Here is a 25,160-nt window from a genome sequence, read left to right as displayed (position 1 = left end):
TAAGGCCAGACGCGGTGGCTCACGTCTATAATCCCAGCACTTTGGGAGGCCGAGGTGAGCGGATCACCTGAGGGCAGGAGTTCAAGACCAACCTGGCCAAAATGGTGAAACCCCATCTCTACTAAAAATACAAAAATTAGCCAGGCATAATGGTATGTCCTGTAATTTCAGCTACTCGGGAGGCTGAGGCAGGAAAATCACTTGAACATGGGAGGCAGAGGTTACAGTGAGCCAAGATCATGCCACTGTACTCCAGCCTGGGTGACAGAGTGAGATTCCCTCTCAAAACAAACAAAAAACAAAACAAAAACACATTTAGGACACCTAGCCTACCAAACATTACAGCTTAGCCTGGTCTGCCTTAAATGTGCTCAGAACACTTAACATTAACCTACAGTTGGGAAAATTCATCTAACACAAAGCTTATTTTATAATAAATTGTTGAATATTTAATGTAATTTATTGAATCCTGTTATGAAAGTAAAAAACAGAATGATTGTATGCCTACTCAAAATACAGTTTCTAGGCCTGTTGCGGTGGCTCATGCCTGTAATCCCAGCACTTTGGGAGGCCGAGGTGGGCAAATCACTTGAGGTCAGGAGTTCGAGACCAGCCTGGCCAACATGGCAAAACCTCATCTCTACTAAAAATACAAAAATTAGCCAAGCATGGTGGCACACACCTGTAATCCCAGCTATTCAGGAGACTGTGGCACGAGAATCGCTTGGACCTGGGAGGCAGAGGTTGCAGTGAGCTGAGATAGTGCCACTGCACTTCAGCCTGGGTGTAGAGTGAGACTCCGTCTCAAAAAAAACAGAAACAAAATACGGTTTCTACAGAACGAGTATCACTTTCTCAAAAAATCGTAAGTCAGGGATTATCTGTACATGAAATGGCACCAGATTAACTGAAACAATGATTCAAATAATATAAAAGAGGAGATGCTGCCCAAGGTTGGCTCTGTACATTGCTGGCTTGACTCTTGGCGTGATTTGATTTCTGCATTTTTCATAAATATTAACAATCCACTTAAGCAACATGGACAAATACAATGTAATGGTCTTAGTGTGAAAAAATATCCTCCTTGATTGATCAAAGCCTAGTTCACTTTGCTTTATATAATATCTCACCTTCATATAACTCACTACAATTTATAATGTGTTTTCACATTGATTATTTTCTTTCCTTCTCATGATCCCTTGAGGTATCATGGTGAGGCTGAAATAGTGATCTCTTTTTTGCAAATGAGGAAACTAATTTAGGTAGAAAAGAGACTGGCAAGTGGTAGAGGAAGTTTCTGACTCAGGTCAGCCTCTCTCAGGAAGTCACATGCATCACAGCCTTCATAGTGGTGTGACTTGAGCAAAGTCAAGTCTGAGCTTCATTTTCTTTTCTGAAAATGGATTGCTCTGAGAGTTAAATAATTAAACACACACACATATAATTTTATATAGTAGACGCTCAGTAATGTTTTTGCTTTTTGACTTGAGTTTTAAAAGTTTAAGTCAAAGAAACAGCCTTCATGTTTCCTTGGGGACCCAGGGATTACTTACTAGATCCCACTCATACCACCTGCCTGGGATCATTTTTTAGCCTTTTAAAATTTTCTGCCCTTTTTGCTGCTGCTTTTTAAAAACGTGTGTGGATGCATTTTTTCCTGGTTATAAAATGATACTTGTCCATTATAGAACATTGATAAAATACGGAAATATGAAGAAAAAATTAAAATCAATATCACCTAGAGATAATTACTGCTATCATTTGGTGCATGTCCTTTAAGCCTTGATACTGTTTGGAGCAGTCTTTTATCCTGCAGGCTCTTTTTTTATCTGACTAGTCTTAATTCCTAAGAATAACTGGGAATTGAGAACTGCAGTACAAAATCAACAGTACCAGGTCAGAAATGAACTAATATATGCAATTTATTTAGCCTGTCACGTGGGCTGTGAGTTTTTCCTGGGACATCTGGACTGGTTTTCTTCTCTTGGTATAATGGCTTATTACACGTGAATCATATCATAACATAAACTTGTCAGTTCCTGATTCCCAATAAAAAAGACATTTTATTGGACAAATGAACAGTTCAAGGTCTAAGGCAATAATGATTAACGAGCAGTACAAATGCTGCAGACTATAAGGTAATATCCATAACCACTATCAGTTCTCTGGTATTCCTTTACTTCAGTCATTATTAGGTGATCATTAATAACAGGTTATCCCAATCTACATTTTTTGAATTATGATATCTTACCTGACGAATCCAGATCCAATAAGCACCCCCGCAATGGACAGCAGAGCCACTACACTGTTGACTATATTTGGATTTTGGATGATACCAAGTAGCACAAGAGTTAGAAATTCACCAATTAAGTGGGGGGCCAAGAGAGCAGCAGAGAAATATCCAAATCTGGCAACCTCAGGATGTAAGCCCAGCGTCCTAGAAAAGCATAAGCTCTTCAGTTTCCTCTCCAAGGGCTATCATTTAAGAAAAATACTGTGCTTGCCTCTATGAATAAACCCTTGGTAGTGAGTGGGTGGGAGGTGTTTGCAGGGCAAGCCACACTCCCCTTTGAAAGGTCTTTTCGGAACAGAGCCAACAAGAGACTATTTATTACATCAAATTGTTCCCATTGGCTGCAATTCATTGGGAGCCACCTTTTCCCTTTCACAGCTCCTTCAGCTCTCATAGGAAAACATTAAATTACTTAGACAATGGTCACAACTCACTGCAGGAAGCAGGCTTGTTGAACTCTACAGGCTTCTTCATAAATAACCATGTTCTGCCTAGCCAGCACCACACCTACCTTAATGTTAACGGGCTCACCCAACCCGCCTCCCAGCACCCCTTGCCTGAACTTCATCTCTGTTCTGTGGGATTATTGCCTGTGTGAAAACCCCTCACTTCTTGTGTCCTTGATCAGGTTAGCCCTCCCCAGGTCTACTCCATTCCATTCTTGTCTTTTATTCTACCAACCCCTTCCACTGATTTGACCTTCGTTTTCTTTTTTGAGACAGAGTTGCACTCTGTTGCTCAAACTGGAGTACATTGGCTCATTGCAACCTCTGCTTCCCGGGTTCCAGTGATTCTCCTGCCTCAGCCTCCCAAGTAGCTGGGATTACAGGTGTGCGCCACCACACCCGGCTAATTTTTTTGTGTTTAGTGGAGATAGGGTTTCACCATGTTGGCCAGGCTGGTCTCGAACTCCTGGCCTCAAGTGATCCACCCACCTCAGCCTCCCAAAGTGCTAGGATTACAGGCATGAGCCACCGTGCCTGGCCTGACCTTCGTTTTCTGGCAAACAAACCACCCTATATCCATGCACCTTTCCTCTTCTATTCCTTTCTCCAAATTACATTTCCCTGGTGATAGCATGTCTTCAGTGACCATTAGGCATGGCTGCTCTTTATCCCATTTGTAGAGTAAGCAGAAAAGGTTGGCGTGTCTTATACTCACCCCTCCTTACCACTTCCTCTTCAAGGCCATCTACTTTTCCTCTGTACAAATCATGAAGTTTGCCTATGCTATCAATGCCATTCCTCGTTGTTGTCTTCTGTGATGTTTAAAACATCCTCTCACCTTTGATTATTTTATAGCATCTGGACCAGAGTCATTCTTTCTGCTCCTCTCCACTATCATTTTCCTCAAGCTCTTTAACCTTCTTGATGAGCCATCCACATCAGTGGTTCCTAATTAGCTAATCTCAATTCCAGTGGCTCCAGCAACCTAATCTTCATCACTCACCGTGTCTTGGACTTAAATATCACTCAAAACGGTTTCACTCCCAGGATTTCAGAGTCTGAGGACACCCTCTCTGATGATGGCCTCGGGCCTCTCACTTCCCCAGTGCCCTCACTGCCACAGATGCTGGGCCCCTTCTGCCATTCTTTGCCTTATCAGTTCCCACATCTGGGGACCCTATTCTCCCTTAAGCAATGGAAGGTATGCTGGACAATGCCTATTGCCGCACTAACTGGATCCCCTCTGCCATCTTGCCTCAGCTGGCCCCTGGACCCCTAAGATTTCCTCATTGTGTCTTGAGTTCTAATAGCACGTCCCATTATGACTGATATAAACCTCTACTTTAAAATTTCCCCTCCCCAATTGCAATCTCTCTTCCCAGTGCTCAGCAGCTGAATCCACCTTCCATTTTATGAATTTCTTGATATCTTCATCATCTCTATTTTTCATTCTCTCTCTCCCCCTCTCTCTTCCCACGCCCCATCTTTGAAAGTGTGACCCTAGCTGCTTGCATCCTTGATCCCATGTTATTGATTCCCCTATCCCTACCTTGATCTACTCTGGAAACTTCCCCTTTGACTTATCCAAATTTTGACTGCATTTTCATCTACTCTCAATCTGATGTTTTTTGATGGTCTTATCTACCACATGCTAAAACAACCATTTTTTGAACTTGATCATGATTAAAGTAACTGCCCCTTTCATCCTACCCTGTAACACCAAGTTTCTCAAAACAGTATCTGCTTCCTCCATCTTACACCTTACCTTCTTGTAAACCTGACTTACACCCCCATGACTCTACCAAAGCTCTTTTTTGGAAAATTGCAATGGCCTCCTCCCCTTATGCCTCACCTCCTTTAACCCCTGCAATATCGAAGTGTTTACAACATTTCCTTGAAACTCTATCCCTCCTCATCCTCTCTGATGCTGCCCAATCCTGCTTCTCTTTCTGCCTCCCTGATCACCCTCTGCCGCCTCTATTGGCTTGCTGTCCTCTTCCCACCCTCGAATGTGTCAGTTTTAAGGTTTTACACTCAGGCTGTTTTCTCCCTGCCCCTGGGCCCCCCATGCACCTGGGTCCCAGCCACTTCAGAGCCCTCTTCTCTGGCCCAAGCCCTGCCATGAATGGGGACAGGCCATTCCCAGGCATGTGTCATCTTGTTGGTTTGTTCTCAGGTCTCCCCCAGCCCACAGTTGGGCTATTTACAATAACATTAATGTCCTGGAAGATAGGACATTGCACTAGACACTGATGGGCAAAGTGTAGATCCTCCGGAGCAGAGAACTTCACCCTGGAGCTCTCCCTGCACAAGTCCCACTAGCTCCATGACTCCATGGGAGCCCGGCCCTGGGTGAACAGAACAACCCCTCACCAGTAGCACACACTGCTGAAAATCATCGTGGCAATGACACTGAAGGGGAGGACGTGCAGCACGTAGGCCAGCAGCATCTGCCACTTCTGATAGAGGCCATCCTGACTCTCCTGGTCGCTGACAGCTCGCAGCACAGGAACTGGGAATGGAAGGCAGGTTTCAGAAGTCAGTCACCACCCAGCTGAAACAGGGAGGGCTAGCCCAAGCTGAACGTGAGGTCTGTCAGGGCTGGATGGTGAGGACCAGCTAGGGGGAGTTCCCTAGTCATAGAAGGAGGGGACCTGCCATCCACAGGACAATAAATTTCCACCCCAGAAATCTACACTCTACCTGAATTGCAATACAATTGCAAAAGATGTCATTTATTTCCTTCTCTCTAAAGTGAGGAGTTGTCACCAATTCAAGAAAAGTACATGCAAAAGGGGCATGAATAAGTGATTTGAAGCATTTTGTCTCCTTTCTGTGCAGGACTCCCCCCGGCCCGCCCCGCCCTGCCCCTGCCACCAGCAGCCTGCATTTTAGACTTGCTCTCAGAAGGCCAGGCAAACCCCACAGATGCAGACACTTAGCATTGCCCCTCATGTCAAGCTCTAGGGCAACTTCACAATAGCAAAGTCCTTCCGTCTTTTTTTTTTTTTTTTTTTTTTTTTGAGATGGAGTCGCTCTGTCGCCCAAACTGGAGTGCAGTGGTTGGATCTTCGGATCTCAGCTCACTGCAAGCTCCGCCTCTCCGGTTTACGCCATTCTCCTGCCTCAGCCTCCCCAGTAGCTGGGACTATAGGCGTCCGCCACCTCGCCCGGCTAGTTTTTTGTATTTTTTAGTAGAGACGGGGTTTCTCCAGGTTAGCCAGGATGGTCTCGATCTCCTGACCTCATGATCCGCCCGTCTCGGCCTCCCAAAGTGCTGGGATTACAGGTTTGAGCCACCGCGCCCGGCCAAGTCCTTCCGTCTTATTCCCTAACAGTGTTGCCTTTGGGGAATCCCTCTAACGCCAGCTTCCTGCAAGGTTAGGCAACCAGGTGTTGTCTCTGGAATTCCACTGAATTTGAAAATTAGGTGCTGGCTGTCCTAAAACCAGCTCCAAAAAGAAGCTAATGGCACACAGTTGGCCTGGTCGCTGAGCCCCCATGGGCCGTGCATTCGAGGTGGCCAAGATGAGATAGGAGGAATGATCTTTTGAAAAACTCCTCAAACTCTCCCCACCAGTGCATTGTCACTTCATGTTTCCCTGGATCCTTAGCCCTCAGAGAGATCCACCTGGTGAGCTCATTCATATTAATGTGTTGGTAACTCAATAGTTGCCTTTCCCCAGAGAGGGAATCCGGAGAGGGCCGGGTTGAGCTCAGAGAAATACCCTTATGATGGTGGACTTTTGTAAGGTTACAGCTGGAGAAGGGAGGTGTTTAGGGAGAAAGAGGTGCACTTCCAGCACGTGGGCACTTACACAGATTCACAGCATTGAGCATGCCTGTGTACGGGGTGGAGCCCACAAACATGTAAAGGAGACCCACGCGGTCCTGGATAGCACCATTTAGCACATTGTTCTGGACCCGCAGAACGAAGAAGAGGAGGAACAAACCCATGGTCAGATTCTGAAGGAGACGCATCATCACTGCCAGCTTATTTCTCACCAAGTTTCTTGTCACTCTCCTGAAAATAAACAACCCTGTTTTAATTCCTTTTCAGAACTGTTATTGGGGGATGGCTAAATACCTCCAATGGGCATTGCTCACATTTGTGAGCCTCTTACCTCAGGAGAACACCCAGTTTGGAGAAAACTCCGGGAGAATCTTTGGTTTTGAAAGGAACCATCGGTAATGTTTTCAGGTGTTTCGTTCTTTCAATATTCTCCAAAGTTTTATGACAAATTGCTGATTTCTTGTAGGCAGATTCTATCATCTGGACTCTCTTGTAGGTTTCTATTTCCCTTTCCTTGCTTTGGGTATCCACTGACGTCAGGTCCACTAAAAGTTTTTCCCAAAAGATGTCACCCAATGTGTTTTTAAATGCATGCATGCACATGGATATACAATTAGTACAGGAGTACTGGCCATAATACCTCATCCTATCAAGATAAAATTTGTGGTTAATGCCCACCTATAAAATCAGAATACTTTAAAGCATCCCAGCAGGGCCTTGAGGATCCCACTGGGATTATCTGGGAGAATTCCCAAGCTCAGCTAATTATGCTCTGACAAAGTAGTAGCAGTGCGCCAATTTGTTTGAGAGAGATCCCCGACCTCATTCTGATAGTCATCTTTGGCAAGTTAATTGACCCGGCCAAATTAATTCCTTGAAGAGTATAAAGCACAAAAACAAAAGCAAAAATCAAACCCACTAGAGCTCGTGTCATCCAGGCAGAAGTCTGAGATGAGACAGTTTAAAAAACATTCATGATGGGGAATGTGAAAGAAAAACTTACTATAGAAGTCAAAAGGGTTTGAATGTTCAGGACAAGGGTAACCGCAGTCACTGAAGAAATCAAGCATTTCCACTGGTGTGCCACAGAAAATCAGCTCTCCGAAGCTCAGGATGGCAATTTTGTCAAAGAGCTGATCAGACAACAGATGAAGTTAGTGTGTGATCACAAGGGTAGCGACGCATGTCAAATGTCTCCGGGAACACTGATGCAGGCCCAAGGTCAAGTATTGCTTACAGTCGCCATGTCCTTATGGGAAATGCATTTCTAAGCAGTCAGTCCTTCGATGACCTTGGCCCTGCATCAGTATTCTTGGAGACATTCGAAGTGCATCGCTACCCTTGTGAGCCTAGGCTACCACTGTGGGTCACGCTGCCTCCCATCCTGAGGTCCAGCTTCATATCTGGGAGAGACAAGCATGACTGAACCTGCGGTTAAGTCCCAGCCAAGCCAAGTGAGTGACCTCGGGCGAGCTGGGGTGGGTCTTAGTTTGTTGTTTTGTTTTCATTTTAAATCTCGGCTCCTCCTCTATAAAAAGCAAATAAAAGCTAACTAAAGGGATACTGGGCAGAGAAAGTGAGATTTTTTTGGAAGGAAATCTGTATGATTTCATGGAAAAACACAGCCTTTGAAGCCAACTTGGCTGTGAAAGCCTAATGCTAGCTTTTTACTATTAATAACTGTGTGATCTTGGCTCAATTAGTTGTTGTTGTTTTGTTGTTGTTGTTGTTGTTGTTATTTTTGAGACGGAATCTCACTCTGTCACCCAGGCTGGAGTGCAGTGGCATGATCCCGGCTCTCTGCAACCTCCTGGGTTCAAGTGCTCCTCCTGCCTCAGCCTCCCAAAGTGCTGGAATTACAAGTGTGAGCCACCGTGCCTGGCCACTGGTACAAATCTTACCCCTGCCCCTGCGATTCCCAGCTCAATACACCATAGACCCGGCCTTTACGAGTTGAATCCCTTACCTGAAAAAGCTCAGAACGGGGCTGGTGAATGGTGAGAACCACAATTCGGTTCCTGCGAGCCAGTTCCACCAGGAGGATGACAATCTGATTAGCAGTCATGCAGTCCAGGCCTGTGGTCGGCTCATCAAACAGCATGACCTCTGCCAGCAAAGAAGGGCCAGACTTCTGAGGCACTGCAGAGCCCAGGCTCTGTGCTTAAAACTCGGAGTTCTGAACTGTTCCTTATTGAGCTTGCACCACATCCAAACAGTGTGCAGTGGGAAGGAAACATGTAAACTAGCTTTCAGCCTGAGCTCAGGAGAAAGCACCTGCTGTGGAGGGGCCTAGTTCCCAGCTCTGGAGCACATGTGGGGCTCAAATCCTCGAGGGTACAGGGAGTAAGGAGATCAGGCCTCTTATAGGGTACTATGGGCCATCTGCGCTCTGCTCAGGGCACCCTGCCAGAGAACAACGGCTGGCAGGCTGGCATCAAGTTGTTTTAAAACAAGACTGAGAGGAGGCTGGTCAAAAAGACAACCCCATTTCATGTCTGTAACACTTTCCAACACCAGCAGGGTCTTTGCACAGAAAAGAAAAAAAATCTGACTAATAAAACAAGGTCTGAAGTGTGGCAGGCATTTGGGTTCTTTAGAGGGTTTAAAGTAACTTATTTCTACCTATACAGTGACAAGGGGGCCGGGCGCAGTGGCTCACGCCTGTAATGCCAACACTTTGGGAGGCCGAGGCGGGCAGATCACCTGAGGTCAGGAGTTCGAGCCCACCCTGGCCAACATGGTGAAACCCTGTCTCTAGTAAAAGTACAAAAATTGGCCGGGTGTGGTGGCGGGCGCCTGTCATCCCAACTACTCAGGAGGCTGAGGCAGGAGAATCACTTGAACTCGGGAGGTGGAGGTTGCAGTGAGCAGAGATTGCACCACTGCACTCCAGCCTGGGGGACAAGAACACGACTGTCTCAAAAAAAAAAAAAAAAAAAAAAAAAAGTGACAAGGGCTCTTAAAAACATCTCTCTTATTTGCCTTCTAGTGACCAAGCACCATCTGAAGAACAGGCAGTCCTGGTCTACCACAGTGCAAAGAAAGGATCCAGATGCAGTTTGTCCTCTCCAGCTGCATATGAGTGGCGAGGTTTCCCCAGGTGATGGGGAAAATGACCAAACCAGGCAGAGGATCGACTACTCTGTTTTGATACTCCCTTCCCCACAACATACACACTTTTGAGTTTATCGTTCAAATTCCTATTTTTAATTCCTGCCATTTCATAAACACCTGTGGTCATACCAAAACTCACTGGCTCTCCCCAGCCCACACAGTGGTATTCCCCTGGTGAGGAGAAATGATTGGCCGGGCAAGGCTCCGTGTTCATGGAAAATCCCAATGGAACACTCCAACACCAATGCAACACTTCCGGGTCCAGGAGTTGTTTTGTTTGGATGATGGAATCACATCAGGAAATGAACTATACAGCATTTCTGAAAAAACTGGGTCCCCAATTTGAAAAATCTATGATTTCAGTTGCACACAAACCCCTTTCTGAATGAGGACTGTGAAGACAGGGCCCAAAGCATCTGCGACACACAGAAGATGTCCAGACAGCAACTAGTAACAGTTCTGGGTGCCACTTACTGGGATCCTGGAGCAGCTGGGCTGCGATGGAGACCCGGCGCCGCTCACCAGTGGAAATGCCTCCCAAGTTGTAGTTGCCAATCAGTCGGTCTGCCACATGACTCAGACTCAGCTCTGCCATGATGGCCTCCACCTGCAGGAGACACAAATTACAGGAAGGCTGGGCGTGGCTGTGGGTGCTATTTCAATTCACGGGCTGGGGAGGACATGAAAGAGGCAACACCCCCCCGCCCCCAAGAATCCAAGGGCCACTTCCAGACTCACCACACCCTGGAGAAAGCACGTCTTTGATAATAATATGATCCAATTTGACTTAAATCGTAATATAATACATGTGTCAGATTTAAATAAATAATATGTATTTTTTAAAACGTTCCCAGAGGCTGGGTGCAGTGGCTCATGCCTGTAATCCCAACACTTTGGAAGGCTGAGGAGGGGGAATTGCTTGAGGACAGGAGTTTGAGACCAGCTTGGGGAACAGAGAGAGACCCCGTCTCTACAAAAAAAGAAACAATAAATTAGCCGGGTATGCTAGCACGTGCCTGTAGTCCCAGCTACTCGGGATGCTTAGACAGGAGGATGGCTTGATCCCAGGAGGTTGAGACCACAGTTAGCCATGATGGTACCGCTGCACTCCAGCCTAGGCGACAGAGCAAGACCCTGTCTCCAAAATAAAATAAAATAAAATAAAATAAAATAGGCCTGGCATGGCGGCTTGTACCTGTAATCCCAGCAGCACTTTGGGAGGTCGAGGTTGGTGGATCACTTGAGGTCAGGAGTTCGAGACTAGCCTAGCCAACATGGTGAAACCCCGTCTGTTCTAAAAATACAGAAATTAGCTGGGTGTGGCGGCGGGCACCAGTAATCTCAGCTACTCGGGAGGCTGAGGCAGAGGAATTGCTTGAACCCAGGAGGCCAAGGTTGCAGTGAGGCAAGATGGCGCCACTGCACTCCAACCTGGGTGACAGAGCAAGACTCCGACTCAAAAAATAATAATAATAAACAAATAAAATAAAATAAGATTCCCTAGAACAAAAACTGCTTACACTTGCTTCAGGAAAATTAGCCAGGAAACAACGGATACTTCATTAAACTCCTATTGGCAGGAGCCACAGTCACTGCAGCCCATACAGAAAAATCCCCCAAAGTCATGATTACAATATCACTTACTTTAAGTGTTTGGGTTTAGAAACTTTATTATAATAAATGCTTTATATGTTTAAAAAAATCCAACCTGATTTGAACTAAACCTGTTTCCCACTGTATAACCCAAATAAGTGCTGGGGTCCCATGTGGTACAATCTCTGTGTGATTTCACATCACAGACATATAATCCAGCCTTCAGAAGCAATTAAAAATAATTCCAATCTTTATTTGAATTTATTTAAGGACTTTAAGGGGAACCCAATTTATAACCCCCAGCCACATCTAAAATCCCCTTTCTTCCAATTCTCTTCACTCTACTTAAACCCTGCAGCTCCCTGAAACCCTTTTTCCTCCTCATTCTCAACGCCCCCAAAACAATAACAACTAAAAAAAATTCTTTACTGACTTTCTAATCAAGAAGCTTGGCTTTTTTCCTCCCTCTCTGTCTTTCCTTCCCCAGCTTATCTCCTCTCCAGAGACCTGTTCACAAATCTGTTTCTGTCCTCCCGTACTGATTACCTCTATCTGCAGAAACCCCAGGGGGAAAGCAGAAAGAGACGGAAGGTACTCATATGGTAATGAGTTTTGTTTCCAGACACCCCTAATAAAGCCGTGTTATGAAAATGGAAACAAAACCATTGCATTAAAAAACAATAAGCTAGATTGCAGAAGAAGAGGGAATGACTTGTGGACCTGCATTCAAGAGGAGTCAGGGAGTGGGGTTGACACCTTACAGGTAGCTTTGACCCACCCAAAGAATGGACGTGTCTGAAATAGGTACAAAGGAATAACGAGAAGGTAAAAAATGCATAAATAAACTAGCATGATATATTCTGGAAAAAAAGAAAGGTCTTCTCTTGCCATCAGGGTAGCAGGATCCTGGAATTAAGCTTTGCTTGACACTGTGAGATTTCTGTGCTCACCAGCCAGGGTAGATTTCTGAGCCTCCTTCTAGAATGTCTCTATAACATCATAAGGAGTAAGCTTGCCCCTCCTGGCTTGGAAGGGATGGACAGAGAAGATATTTACTTAATTTGTCTCGGAGGTTTCACACCCCAGCAGCAATGCTCTCCCATATTTTGGAAACACTGTTGGAAATGGAATTCAGAGTCCTTGTAAGGAATATTGTAAGGACCTTGTAAGGATCATTGGGATGATCAAGTCCAACCCTCCATGCTCTGTGCTTTCACATAATCTGATGTATTCCTCACATCAAACCCAGGAGAAATGCATTCTTACTGTATTTTTATAGAGGAGAAAACAGAGAGAGGTCCATAACTAGCCCAAGATAATGCCACTAGCAAATGGCAGGGCCAGGATTGAGAGGACTGTCTGGGCTCTCTCAAGCGGTCCAGGAAGCCTGAGCCTTAGCCAACAGCCCAGCAGACACAGCCTGCTCACATTGGCCATGCTTTATTTCCAGGTTCTTCCATGGACAGAAGCAGATCTGCCATGCTGTCTCCTTTATTATAATCAGCACTTCCTTTCCACTGAATTACTTGTCAGGATTTTACACGCTGTGGGCTGGATTTGCTCAGAAAAGACTCACAATTGGAGAGAACTCTGCTATCAGGAGTTCTCCTGCTCCCAGGGAGCTGTGCCCCTTGAAGGAGGCATGTTCACCTGTCATTGGTTCCCTGGGTGCTTGTGGGCCTTCCCAGTCTAGAGAGAAATGAAGCAGTTTCCAGGTAAGGTCCCCGGTGGGTTTACTTGTGGCTACTTCCAAACTGGAGACAATTAAGAAAGACATTGGAACCTAGAAGGAGTTGACAATTCATTCGTTTCTTCCTTCATTAACTCAGTCCAGTTTGGATGAGGCACGTTCAAGATGTCTCCAAGCAAGCTGAGAAAAATCAGTGGCAAAAATAACTATCTGCTCAAACAGGGAACTTGTAGAACAGCATGGTCCCAGAGAAGGGCAGTGCAAGCCACAGACAGAAGTGAAATATTTTAGTAGCCATATTTTGAAAAGTAAAAAGAAACAGGTGAAATTTTAATAACATATTATTTACAGCCAAAAATACCATTTCAACCTGTAATCAATACTTTTTGAAATTTATTTATTTATTTATTTATTTGGTTGGTAAAGACAGGGTCTCCTTTCGTCCTTCAGGCTGGAGTGCAATGGTGCAATCATAGCTCACTGCAGCCTCGACCTCCTGGGTTCAAGAGATCCTCCTGCCTTAGCCTCCTGAGCAGCTGGGAGTGCAGGCGCACAACACCACGCCCAACTAATTTTTGTATTTTTTGTAGAGACTGAATCTCGCTATGTTGCCCAGGCTGGTCTCAAACTTCTAGACTCAAGAAATCCTCCCGTCTTGGCCTCCCAAAGTGCTGGGATTACAGGTGTGAGCCCACCCTGCCAGACCTAAAAATTCTTAATGGGCTTTTTCACATTCTGTTTTTCTCAGACTCAGAGTCTGAAATCTGATGTGTATTTTGCGCTCAGAGCACGTTTCAGTCTGGACTAGCGACATTTCAAGTCTTCCAAAAGCACATGTGACTAGGGGCTGCCCTCTCAGGCAGCACAGGGTACACGGTGCAAGGCGCAGGGCGCGCTCTAGAGTGAAGGAGTGACGAGCAAAGGGGAGTAATGGGCAAGCGTAGGCGAAGAGAGGAGGGCAGCGGGGGGTGCAAAGGTACTCAGTTTGCCTGCTGTGAGCGGGGGGCTGCACCCACCTTCTGCTGGAAGAAGCCGGGGTTGCCGCGGCGGATGGCCAGCAGCGCGGTGTAGCGCAGCGTCTCGCGCACGGTGAGGCTGCTCAGCAGGGTGTCGCTCTGCAGGAGACTCGGGCGTCAGTGTAGCCCGAGCCCCCGGGGCGGGCGGCTGGCCAGGGGTGTGGGGGACGCGCCCACCTGCAGGACGTAGGAGAAGCAGTCCTGGAACTGCTCCCGGCGCAGCGTCCGGCCGTTCACATACACCTCCCCTAGGAAGGTCCCCGTGCGCCGCAGCCTCCCGGACATGGCGTCCAGCAGCGTGGTTTTCCCGGAGCCTGTGGGGTGACAACAGAAGGCCCTGGGGGAACCCCTCTATGCCGGCCTTGGAGGAGCTTCCCGAGACCCTCTGTGTGGGCATGACCCCGCGTGCCAGGAGTGCTACGTGAGGGATCCTGTTCTAGGTATTAAGGATACAACAGGATACAGGCCCTGCCCTGTAGAACGCGCACTGTGCATGCAGCAGTCTCACGCGCAAATGAGTCTCTGGATTGTCCCCTGAGTGAGAGGGGACATGCCATTTCTTTCATCTGGGTCAAGACCGAAGGTGCTTTCTCTGCTTGTTTGTTTGCCTTTAAAACTGTTTTGGATTGAAAAACAAAATACCTATAGGTATCAGAATAAGAGGAAAGCCCAGACTCTTGGAAACGTTTGGATCCTAGGACGGATTTCTTTTTGTGGCCCCCCTGGGGCGGTCTGGTTGTACCTGGATGTAGGTGACATTATCTAGAGCCTTGCTCACAAAGCAAGGAGCATCAGCAACCCCTGAGAGCTTGCCAGAAATGCAGAGCCCCAGGCCCCACCCGCGACCTGCTGAGTTAGATCTGCTTCAGTCGAGGTTGAGAAGCACTGGCTTGGTAAGTCCTTTGGTAAAACCAAGTTGGCCACAGCCTACGCTAGAGCCTGGGGCACAGCCTAGCTGGATGTCACTAGGAAGGTTCCCACAGAGGGGTTGTGGTGAACTGCCTGCCTGCTGGAGGTGACTGCGGGATAATGCTTGCCTTGGTTTGCTTTTTTCTTTCTTCTTTTTTTTTTTTTTTTGTTTGAGTGAGACTGAGTCTCGCTCTGTCACCTAGACTGGAGTCCAGTGGCACCGTCTCGGCTCACTACAACCTCCACTTCTCAGGTTCAACCCATTCTCCTGCCTCAGCCCCCTGAGTAGCTGGGATTACAGGCATGCACCCCCACGCCCGGCTAATTTTTGTATTTTTAGTAGAGACGAGGTTTCACCATGTTGGCCAGGCTGGTCTCGAACTCCTGACCTCAGGTGATCCTCCTGCCTCAGCCTCCCAAAGTGCTAGGATTACAGGCGTGAGCCACTGCTTTGTTCTAAGGTTAAAGGTTAGGTGATGCCTTTAGACAACAGCCTGATGGCCCCTCAGTCATACTGGACACAAGTTTACCACAGACCCAGAGTTCATGGAGACAGAATAGACCTCCCAGGCCTTTCCTATCCAAGGAGGCTGAGAAGTTGGGATTCATAACAGAGAAATAGGCAGGAAGTTCTGAACTATCTGGGAAGATAGCAAGAGAAATCTGCTGATGAGATGGCTGTGCAGTCAAAGAGATCTTTTGTTGAAATATTATTATTATTATTATTATTATTATTATTATTTTGAGACAGAGTCTTGCTCTGTTGCCCAGGCTGGAGTGCAGTGGCACAATCTCAGCTCACGGCAACCTCCGCCTCCCAGGTTCACGTCATTATTCTGCCTCAGCCTCCTGAGTAGCTGGGACTACAGGCGCAAACCACCACGACTGGCTAAGTTTTTTGTATTTTTAGTACAGATGGGGTTTCACTGCATTAGCCAGGATGGTCTCAATCTCCTGACGTGATCTGCCCACCTCGGCCTCCCAAAGTGCTGGGATTACAGGCATGAGCCACTGCACCTGGCCCTTTATTTATTTATTTATTTATTTATTTATTTATTTATTTATTGAGATGGAGTCTCACTCTATCGCCCAGGCTGGAATGCAGTGGCAAGATCCCAGCTCACTGCAACTGCCATCTCCCAGGTTCAAACAATTCTCCTGCCTCAGCCTCCCGAGTAGCTAGGATTACAGGCATCTGCCACCACACCTGGCTAATTTTTGTATTTTTGTAGAGACAGGGTTTCACCACGTTGGTCAGGCTGGTCTTGAACTCCTGACCTCAGGTGATCCGCCTGCCTCGGCCTCCCAAAGTGCCGGGATTACAGGTATGAGCAACTGCACCTGGCCCTTGTTGAAATATTTTGAAGAAACTTGCTTGTTGCTGTGAGAGGTACAAAGATGAATCAACTCCCTTAGCAGCTGTCTTCTTTTCTAATGCATAACTGACAAAACTCAGAATTAGCCCCAGCGTGTTCAGGGGGTGGTCAGAGTGGGGAAAGAGAGGAAAACCCATGACAAAGAAACAAAATGTGACTTCATTGGGATTGTCTTTCTTTTTTTTTTTTTTTTTTTTTTTTTTTGAGACGGAGTCCTGCTTTGTCGCCCAGGCTGGAGTGCAGTGGCCGGATCTCAGCTCACTGCAAGCCGCCTCCCGGGTTTGCGCCATTCTCCTGCCTCAGCCTCCTGAGTAGCTGGGACTACAGGCGCCCGCCACCTCGCCCGGCTAGTTTTTTGTATTTTTAGTAGAGACGGGGTTTCACCATGTTAGCCAGGATGGTCTCGATCTCCTGACCTCGTGATCCGCCCGTCTCGGCCTCCCAAAGTGTTGGGATTACAGGCTTGAGCCACCGCGCCCGGCCGGGATTGTCTTTCAAAATGTGCCCTGTAATTTCCCAGTCGTGCGGTTCTTCTAACCAGAGCCACCCTGGCTTTACATTTTTCGATCCAATCTGAACTCTGACAGAAGCTGCAGATGTCCTGCAGCCTGAGTCCCACCCCACCACGTCATCAAAACTGGCCTCCCCAGGGATATAAAATCCACTTTACTGTTGCCACATCCAGCGTATACTTCTCTGGGAGGGATCCCAAGACAGAACTACCCAACCAAGCCACTTCCAGAGTTCTGATTCATAGACATTCTGAGAGATCATGAATGGTGTTGTTTTAAGCCACTAAACTGTGGGATACTTTTTTTTTTAACAATAGATAATGAATTTAGTTTTTTAAAAAACATGTCAAATATGTATTAACTCATTAATTAGAGAACCAGCAAGATGACAAAGCTCATTCAAAAGAGGATATGAGAAGCTGGGCATGGTGGCTCATGCCTGTAATCCCAGCAATTTGGGAGGCTGAGGCAGGCAGCCTGAGGTCAGGAGTTCACGACCAGCCTGGCCAACATGGTGAAAACCGGTCTGGACTAAAAATACAAAAATTAACTGAGTGTGGCGGCGGGCGCCTGTAATCCCAGCTACTCAGGAGATGAAGCAGGAGAATTGCTTGAACCTGGGAGGTGGAGGTCGCAGTGAGCCGAGATCGCACCACGGCACTCCTGGGTGACAGGGTGAGTGAGATTCCATCTCAAAAAGAAAAGAATATGAGAAATTGATATGTATAGACAGTGGGGAAAAGAAGGTTGGAATAAGATAACAAAGTTAGATACAAAAATGGTTAATGCCCTAAAGGGCAATAAAACTATGACATTTGTAGTTTTCTTTTCTAACAGGACGGAAATCATTTGCAACTAAATAATCTGCAAAGAAGCATCCAATCCAGAGTCTACGCCCTCCTCAACAGCAAACAACAATTCAAATGAGTTTCAGTTGGAGTTCCCCTGGAGTCAGATGGCTCTAGGCAGGCTTGCTTTGGACTACGCTCTAGTGAGACTTTGAACATATATGTCATCATCTTTTGCCTCGCTAATAAAGATTTGATAGATAACACTGCTAGAGATAAGACACCAATGGGATTGTCATTTTATGCAATACTATGGAGTAATTCATAAAATTATTTTACTCCTTTATTCAACAAATATTTATTAAGCACCCACTGTGTGACCAACCCTGTTCTAGGTGATAAGGATACAGCAGAATACAGTCCCTGCCCTTGTAGAACTTGCAGCCCACTGTGGATTCATTTCAGTATAAAGGGTAGGCATTGTCCGAAAGCCATGATTAGGCATCTCATCAGAAACCAGCCCACACCCCCACCCCAATCAAGAGCCCCTCCCGCTGTCCTGCTGTATGTGCGTGAAACACAACATTGGCCTTTGGAGTGCACTTCTGAGATGGGGGGTTCCATCTCTTGTTGTTCTTAGAAGTGGGACACACTTCTGAGAAGGGTGCTAAATGTCACCCTGTTTAATTCTTTATAAGGATGACAACAGGTGACAGTTTGTTAAAGGAGAAGAGGCAGGTTTTTTTTCTTTTTAAAGAAGCGCACTGTATTTATCAAAAGGAAGCTGAGAATGACCCTGCATGTTACAGTACATGTGTACAGCTAGATATTGGTTAAAAATGGAAATGAGAACTGACAGAAAGTCTTTGAAAAGTGTAACAGCTTTAGTCAGTGCTATGGTCTGACTGTTTATGTCTCCCTAAAATTCATATGTTGAAATCTTACGCAAGATGATGGTATTAGGAGGTGGGGCATTGGCCGGGCACGGCGGCTCAAGCCTGTAATCCCAGCACTTTGGGAGGCCGAGACGGGCGGATCACGAGGTCAGGAGATCGAGACTATCCTGGCTAACCCGGTGAAACCCCGTCTCTACTAAAAAATACAAAAAACTAGCCGGGCGAGGTGGCGGGCGCCTGTAGTCCCAGCTACTCGGGAGGCTGAGGCAGGAGAATGGCGTGAACCCGGGAGGCGGAGCTTGCAGTGAGCTGAGATCCGGCCACTGCACTCCAGCCTGGGCGGCAGAGCGAGACTCCGTCTCAAAAAAAAAAAAAAAAAAAAAAGGAGGTGGGGCATGCAAGGAGGTGATATTGGGAGATGATTAGGTTATGGAGAGCTCTTACAATTGGGATGAATGCCTCAGAGACCCCTCCCCACTTCTGCCACGCAAGGTTAGGGTGAGAAAATGGCTGTCTAGCCAACAGACACATGAAAAAATGCTCATCATCACTGGCCATCAGAGAAATGCAAATCAAAACCACAATGAGATACCATCTCACACCAGTTAGAATGGCGATCATTAAAAAGTCAGGAAACAACAGGTGCTGGAGAGGATGTGGAGAAATAGGAACGCTTTTACACTGTTGGTGGGATTGTAAACTAGTTCAACCATTATGGAAAACAGTATGGCGATTCCTCAAGGATCTAGAACTAGATGTACCATATGACCCAGCCATCCCGTTACTGGGTATATACCCAAAGGATTATAAATTATGCTGCTATAAAGACACATGCACACGTATGTTTATTGCAGCACTATTCACAATAGCAAAGACTTGGAATCAACCCAAATGTCCATCAGTGACAGATTGGATTAAGAAAATGTGGCACATATACACCATGGAATACTATGCAGCCATAAAAAAGGATGAGTTTGTGTCCTTTGTAGGGACATGGATGCAGCTTGGAAACCATCATTCTTAGCAAACTATCACAAGAACAGAAAACCAAACACCGCATGTTCTCACTCATAGGTGGGAACTGAACAATGAGATCACTTGGACTCAGGAAGGGGAATATCACACACCGGGGCCTATCGTGGGGAGGGGGGAGGGGGGAGGGATTGCATTGGGAGTTATACCTGATGTAAATGACGAGTTGATGGGTGCAGCACACCAACATGGCACAAGTATACATATGTAACAAACCTGCACGTTATGCACATGTACCCTACAACTTAAAGTATAATAATAATAAATAAATTTTTAAAAAATTAAAAAAAAAGATTTCAAATTGTTAGGAGAATATAAGAAAGAGAATGCCATCAGTGGTAAAATTTTAAGGTACATGATATTTTAAAGAGTTAATAAAGAAAGAGTTAAGTAGAAGAAATAGTCATAGAAAAATGAAACAACTTAAATGGTTCTTAAAGGTTTAAGAGAGAATCATTGGTAAACCATCACAAATGCTTTGGCTTTCTCAATGACGCCATAGGGAGATGATAATCATAGTGAAATACTAACACACAGGTGACCTTCATGAGATTCTTCTTCAGCAGATATGAACATACACTAAAGTTAGATCCATTTTGGTTATTTGATGGAATGGATATTTCACCTAACGAAGCTGGAATATTTCTATTTGTGTTCCATATTTTAGAGTTTTCTTGAAGAAAAACAATGGTCATAAATGTTAAAATTCCCTTAGAATTGGCACCTGAAAACAAAATGTAGTTTTTTAAGACTGGTGTCAAATTAATTTTGCCAGATTTGTTCTGCACAGTAAGAGCTGCACTGTTACAATATTTCAAGTTAAAAATTACTCTCAAAGTTTACTCAAGTTCAATTTTAATATATTTACAGTATTTGAAATATTTAGTTTCATTTATACTTTAATATTGGAATTAAATTAAAATTTTGAAGTTCATATTAATTATTTAAATAAGAAAAATACTGGACACATTCATTTAAAAAATATTTTAATTTACCACTAACTTGTTATTCATTATTAGCTCTATGTCTCCATTATTAAGATACAAGTCAGAATACTGTGAAATCAACTTGACAAATTTGGAAAATGTTTAGGCTGAAAGGCTGAAATTGTCTAGGTCATAGCTCTTCATATGAGATTAAAACATCTTATAAGTATCAGGAAATTCTGCTATTTAACAGACATGCAATTGAAGATTAAATGTACCTTTAAGGTACATTCACTCTGAAAACTGGTCTGGCAGTTTCTTATAAAGTTACACATTTACTATAAAATCCAGTAATTCTACTCTTAGGTATTTACTGATGATAAATGAAGCTTATAATAAAAGAAATCTTTACACACACACACACAAAAAAAAAAAAAAAAAAAAGAAAATGGCTGTCTAGGAGGAAGTCTTCCTCACCAGACACCGAATCTGTTGACCCCTTGATCTTAGACTTTCCAGCCCCTAGAACTGTGAGAAAAAAATTTATGCTTTTTATAAGCCACCCAGTCTATGGTATTTTGTTTTAGCAGCCTGAATGGACTGAGACAGTCTGGGAATTCCTCTTTTTTTTTTTTTTTTTTTGAGACAGGGTCTTGCTCTGTTGCCCAGGCAACAGAGTGCAGTGGCACTATCTCAGCTCACTGCAGTCTTAACCTCCTGGGCTCAAGCAATTCTCCCACCTCAGCCTCCCGAGTAGCTGGGACCACAGACATGCACCACCATGCCCGGCTAACTTTTGTATTTTTTTGTAGAGATGGGGTCCCACTATGTTGCTTAGGTTGGTCTCAAACTACTGGGCTCAAGCGATCCTCCCACCTCAGCCTCCCAAGCTGCTGGGATTACAGTCGTGAGCCACTGTGCCCAGCCTATTCTCTATTCTTGATTGTATGTCCAAAATATACCATCATAAAACAGGACCAGTGGAATCAAAGATAGGGGCTTAATGGGCATTTTTGTGCTTATTTAATCCTTTTCCTTCTCCAGATAGGGGAAATTGTGTTTTCTGAGTACTTTTATATGCTGTGGAACTGTGGGGCCTTTTTATATTTTGAAATATGAATTCACGTATATGTTAGGCAGAATTTTATCCTCTTTCAAGGATCTTTCTAAAGATTTCACGTTGGTAGCAGGTTCCATTCACAGTCAGACATCATTAGATTTCATTCTAATATCAAACCTGTGGCTTTCTTGCTACAACTTAATCTGTTTCTTCAATGTGGAGTTTAACTCAAGCCAAAGCCTTTTTAGAATCCTCCTTCCCCAGCTTACCTGAGCTTCCCAGGATGCACATAATCTGCCCGCTCTCCACGTACAGGGAGACATCTTTGAGGATCTGCCTGGTCCACTGCTGCCGGCAAGATGCGACGTCCCACCAGGGCCTCACGCGGCGGCTTTAAAGGAAACCCCAGGAAGGCAAAGGCAGCTTGGGGCCCTGGAAGGGACTACACCCGGGTCCCCAGCATTGATCGCACCTATGCCCCACCCCAGTTGTCTCCGGACAGGCTCCTAACGTGTTTCAGCCTCAGCGCCCTCCTCTGTAGAACCTGGCAGATAGCGACTGAGGCTGTCTGTCACATAGGGAGGGGGCCTGTGCTGGAGTTGCTCTGAATGTCCTGTCTGTTTGGCTGGGAGGTGGCTGTCCCTGCATTCCTTCACCAGGTTTCAAGATTCCTTGCATTCCCAGTACCCCCGTTCCCATCCACAGAGGGCAGGCCGTAGACACTGGGGTAGGCAGGGCACTGCTGCCACTTTGTTTATGCCCAGGCCCTTCCCTGGGCAGGGGGAGGGGCCATTCACTGTCGCTCCACGTTTCCCAGCACAGCCCTTCTCCCTCTCCTCTCTCCACCCGATCCACTAAAGAGGGAACCCAAAGTCCCCAGGCAGACACCTAAAGCGTGAAGAAAGGCAGCAGAGGGTTGAGTGCAGAGCCCCGTACTCCTGGGGGAGCAGCAGCAGCAAGGGCTCTGCCTTACCTGACACTGTAGGAGGCATGGAGGATGCCCAGGCTGTGAGGCTCCAGGGCAGTGGCAGGAGCCCCCTCCAGGGAGCTCTGGGAGCCCCTGTTTACTTGGAGACCCGTGGACCCTCCGGGGCTCAAAAATGAGAGGTCACCCATGGCCAACAGGCAGCAAAGCTGAGCAAATTTTCTGGTGGCCTGACCCTCCCCAGAGTGGCTTCAGTTGGGGAGCCTGGGGCAGACTGCCCTGCCTGCTCCACCTGACCCCGGAATCCCTCGGGATGGCAGGACTGGGACTTGGCCACGGAGACCATTATCTGATGTACCTTTAGCCAGCGCGTCCTTATCTTGACAGTGGGCAGAACACACACATGTTTGTAGGTGGGCTTGCCAGAGAGGAATGCTGGGAGAGACGGGCCCAGGGCAGGAGGCTCCAGGAAACAGAGTGAAGACACTGGCCCTGGCAGGCAGCAGCTGGGTCTAAGAGAGCTGCAGCGCAGGGGCACAGACCTGTGGGCCCCATGGCTGGGAAGGTGGCAGAGGAGAGAGGGCTGCCGAAAGGGACCGCTGCCCAGGATGCCTCGGTGAGTGAGCGATGGGGAGTCAGCCCAGGCCCGGTGGGCGGGCAGGAGAAATCCAACCTTTCTCTCTTCCCTCAGGAGCCTTCTGTCTTAGCACCACCCGGATAGCAAGCAGTGTGAGGACATGGCAAAGGGCTGAGGGGAACAGATTCAGGGTCCCAGAGGCCTCTGAGGTCACTTTCTGCCCTAAGAAACACTCCTTTAGGGAAATCATGTTCTTATGTGTGATGTGGGACAATTTCACTTTTTCTTTTTTCTTTTTTTTTTTTGAGACAGAGTCTTGCTCTGTTGCCCAGGCTGGAGAGCAGTGGCGCTATCTCGGCTCACTGCAAGCTCTGCCTCCTGGGTTCAAGTGATTCTCCTGCCTCAGCCTGCCAAGTAGCTGGGATTACAGGCACCTGCCACCACACCTGGCAAATTTTGTATTTTTTAGTAGAGACAGGGTTTCACCATGTTGGTCAGGCTCAAACTCCTGATCTCAGGTTACCCACCCTCAGCAGCCTCCCAAAGTGCTGGGATTACAGGCATGAGCCGCTTACCTGGCCAGTTTTGCTTTTTCCCAATGAGACTCCATCATAGAAATGTGCCCACACATGCCGGGGACTCCACTGGTGTCTCCTCTGCCCATGTGGCTGTCAGGTTGGTCTCAGTAGTAAGTGATGGGTGAGACAGGGTGACAGGCAGCTTTTGTGGGAACATCAGCATGTGTGGCTCTAGCAGGCAATCGTAAAGTCTGGGAGAAAGCTGGAAGGAGTAGAAGCAGCCAGGCGGCAGGAGGTGGAGGTACGTTTCCCTCCTCATTTTACCTGAGAAGTGTTTACTCAAGAAATAGCCTTTGACTGAAATTGGAGTGTGGCAGGATTTGAAGCAGGAGGCTAAACTGGAAGACAGGCAAGAAGCAAATCCCCGCTCCCACCGCCTCACCCCATCCCACCTTTCCATCTTTGCCTGTCGTGGGTAGGAGGGAGGAGAGAAAGATAAGCATGACTGAGGACTCCGCACCCAATGGGGAAAACCATCTGGACTGGCCTTGAGTTTCCAGGACTTGACTCGGCCAGACCCAAGGAGCCCACCATTTCTAGTCGGTTCTGCAACCACCACACCTGACCAGCTCTGCTCTCTGAATACCCTGTGGGGCCCACCACTTTGGGGAATGGTTAAAGCCTGAATAGAATAGAAAGCTAGCAGGGCTTTGGGAACACTTTCTGCCTGGGAGGGCTGACGATTCAGCCACCACAGCTTGAGAGGCAAAGAAATGCTAGGACCGCACCAGAAATGCACTCCAGCCCTGCCATTTCTGCTTCCCTTCTGTCCAATCCTGTCACTCCAGGTGCTGAGCGAGGGTCTGCCCCTAACACGTGTGGGGCTTGGAACAAGAGAATGAGGGTCACATTTCCTATGTCTAGATATATAAAAGTCATCAGTCAAGCTATAAGAACAGTCAAAGATACCCACACTCCTCAGCCTCCCAAAGTGCTGGGATTACAGGTATGAGTCAGCGCTCCTGGCCAGTTTTGCTTTTTCCCAATGAGACTCCATCATAGAAACGTGCCCACCCATGCTGGGGACTCCACTGGTGTCTCCTCCGCCCATGTGGCTGTCGGGTTGGTCTCAGTAGTGAAGTGATGGGTGAGACAGGGTGACAGATGGCTTTTGTGGGAACATCAGCGTGTGTTCTCTAGTTTCTATCCTCTTGTCTCGACATATCTTCCTCACAACCTGAAAGGTCAGGTGTAAACTGAGAAATTCTAAGGCATCTTGGGTAGAATGCACTGGTACGGGGGAACCACTTCTAGCCCAAGCCACAACCTGTCCCCCTTTCTGCCCCCCCTCAGCTCCATCCCACTCCATGGGGCCCTCAACACCCTGGGTGGTCACCCTCCTGCCTACCTGCATTGCAGCCCTGCCCTGCACAGACATATATACCTCTCTGGCCTAAAGGTCCTCAGGAGGTTGGGCCGGGGAGGAAGGAAGTGCACAGACCCTGGGGATGGACTTGGGGCCATTTGCACAGAGAATTCTGGCAGCTTAGGCACCTGGAGTGGTAAGTGCCCTTAACCCACGCACTCTTCATGCCATGGGCAGGAGAAGCAACAGAGAAGGACAAGAGAGACCCTGCAGCAGGCAGAGCTGTGTGTGACCTAGGCTGAATGTTTCGATAAAATTCCTTCAGCCAAA

General features: G+C 46.7%; 3 protein-coding genes across 18 annotated transcripts in view; 2 read left to right on the top strand and 1 right to left on the bottom strand.

The window, feature by feature from the left end:
• DYNC2LI1 (dynein cytoplasmic 2 light intermediate chain 1) overlaps positions 1 to 10,494 on the top strand; it is a 55,381-nt gene extending 44,887 nt beyond the window's left edge. For 6 of the 7 annotated variants that reach the window (XR_013402798.1, XR_013402801.1, XR_013402797.1 and 3 more), the window contains 2 exons: positions 6,800 to 6,927; positions 9,522 to 10,494. The gene's annotated coding sequence lies outside the window, so the exon portion shown is untranslated. The remainder of the gene's footprint in view (positions 1 to 6,799; positions 6,928 to 9,521) is intronic. The other variant, XR_013402799.1, reaches the window with a different exon arrangement.
• The window catches only part of ABCG5 (ATP binding cassette subfamily G member 5), a 33,328-nt gene that overhangs the window by 4,723 nt on the left and 3,445 nt on the right, over positions 1 to 25,160 (bottom strand). For 4 of the 7 annotated variants that reach the window (XM_028831704.2, XM_001111277.4, XM_028831705.2 and 1 more), the window contains exons 1-11: positions 22,418 to 22,728; positions 21,714 to 21,835; positions 14,123 to 14,259; positions 13,946 to 14,044; positions 10,121 to 10,253; positions 8,499 to 8,638; positions 7,536 to 7,665; positions 6,864 to 7,077; positions 6,558 to 6,763; positions 5,113 to 5,251; positions 2,252 to 2,437 (exon numbers count right to left, since the gene is read on the bottom strand). In XM_028831704.2, the coding sequence (XP_028687537.2) occupies positions 2,252 to 2,437; positions 5,113 to 5,251; positions 6,558 to 6,763; positions 6,864 to 7,077; positions 7,536 to 7,665; positions 8,499 to 8,638; positions 10,121 to 10,253; positions 13,946 to 14,044; positions 14,123 to 14,259; positions 21,714 to 21,835; positions 22,418 to 22,560 (1,649 nt within the window). In that variant the 5' untranslated portion in view covers positions 22,561 to 22,728. Of the gene's footprint in view, positions 1 to 2,251; positions 2,438 to 5,112; positions 5,252 to 6,557; positions 6,764 to 6,863; positions 7,078 to 7,535; positions 7,666 to 8,498; positions 8,639 to 10,120; positions 10,254 to 13,945; positions 14,045 to 14,122; positions 14,260 to 21,713; positions 21,836 to 22,417; positions 22,729 to 23,521; positions 23,727 to 24,437; positions 24,555 to 25,160 lie in introns of those variants that run through there. The other 3 variants (XM_077959664.1, XM_077959663.1, XM_015112261.3) reach the window with 3 other exon arrangements.
• The window catches only part of ABCG8 (ATP binding cassette subfamily G member 8), a 28,782-nt gene continuing 26,343 nt past the window's right edge, over positions 22,722 to 25,160 (top strand). For 2 of the 4 annotated variants that reach the window (XM_001111321.5, XM_015112259.3), the window contains exon 1: positions 22,722 to 22,985. In XM_001111321.5, coding sequence (XP_001111321.2) covers positions 22,923 to 22,985 — 63 coding nt within the window. In that variant the 5' untranslated portion in view covers positions 22,722 to 22,922. The remainder of the gene's footprint in view (positions 22,986 to 25,160) is intronic. The other 2 variants (XM_077959662.1, XM_015112260.3) reach the window with 1 other exon arrangement.

Source organism: Macaca mulatta, chromosome 13 (genome assembly GCF_049350105.2).
Source record: "Macaca mulatta isolate MMU2019108-1 chromosome 13, T2T-MMU8v2.0, whole genome shotgun sequence".
NCBI lineage: Eukaryota > Metazoa > Chordata > Mammalia > Primates > Cercopithecidae > Macaca > Macaca mulatta.
This window is presented reverse-complemented; position numbering and strand designations above follow the sequence as displayed.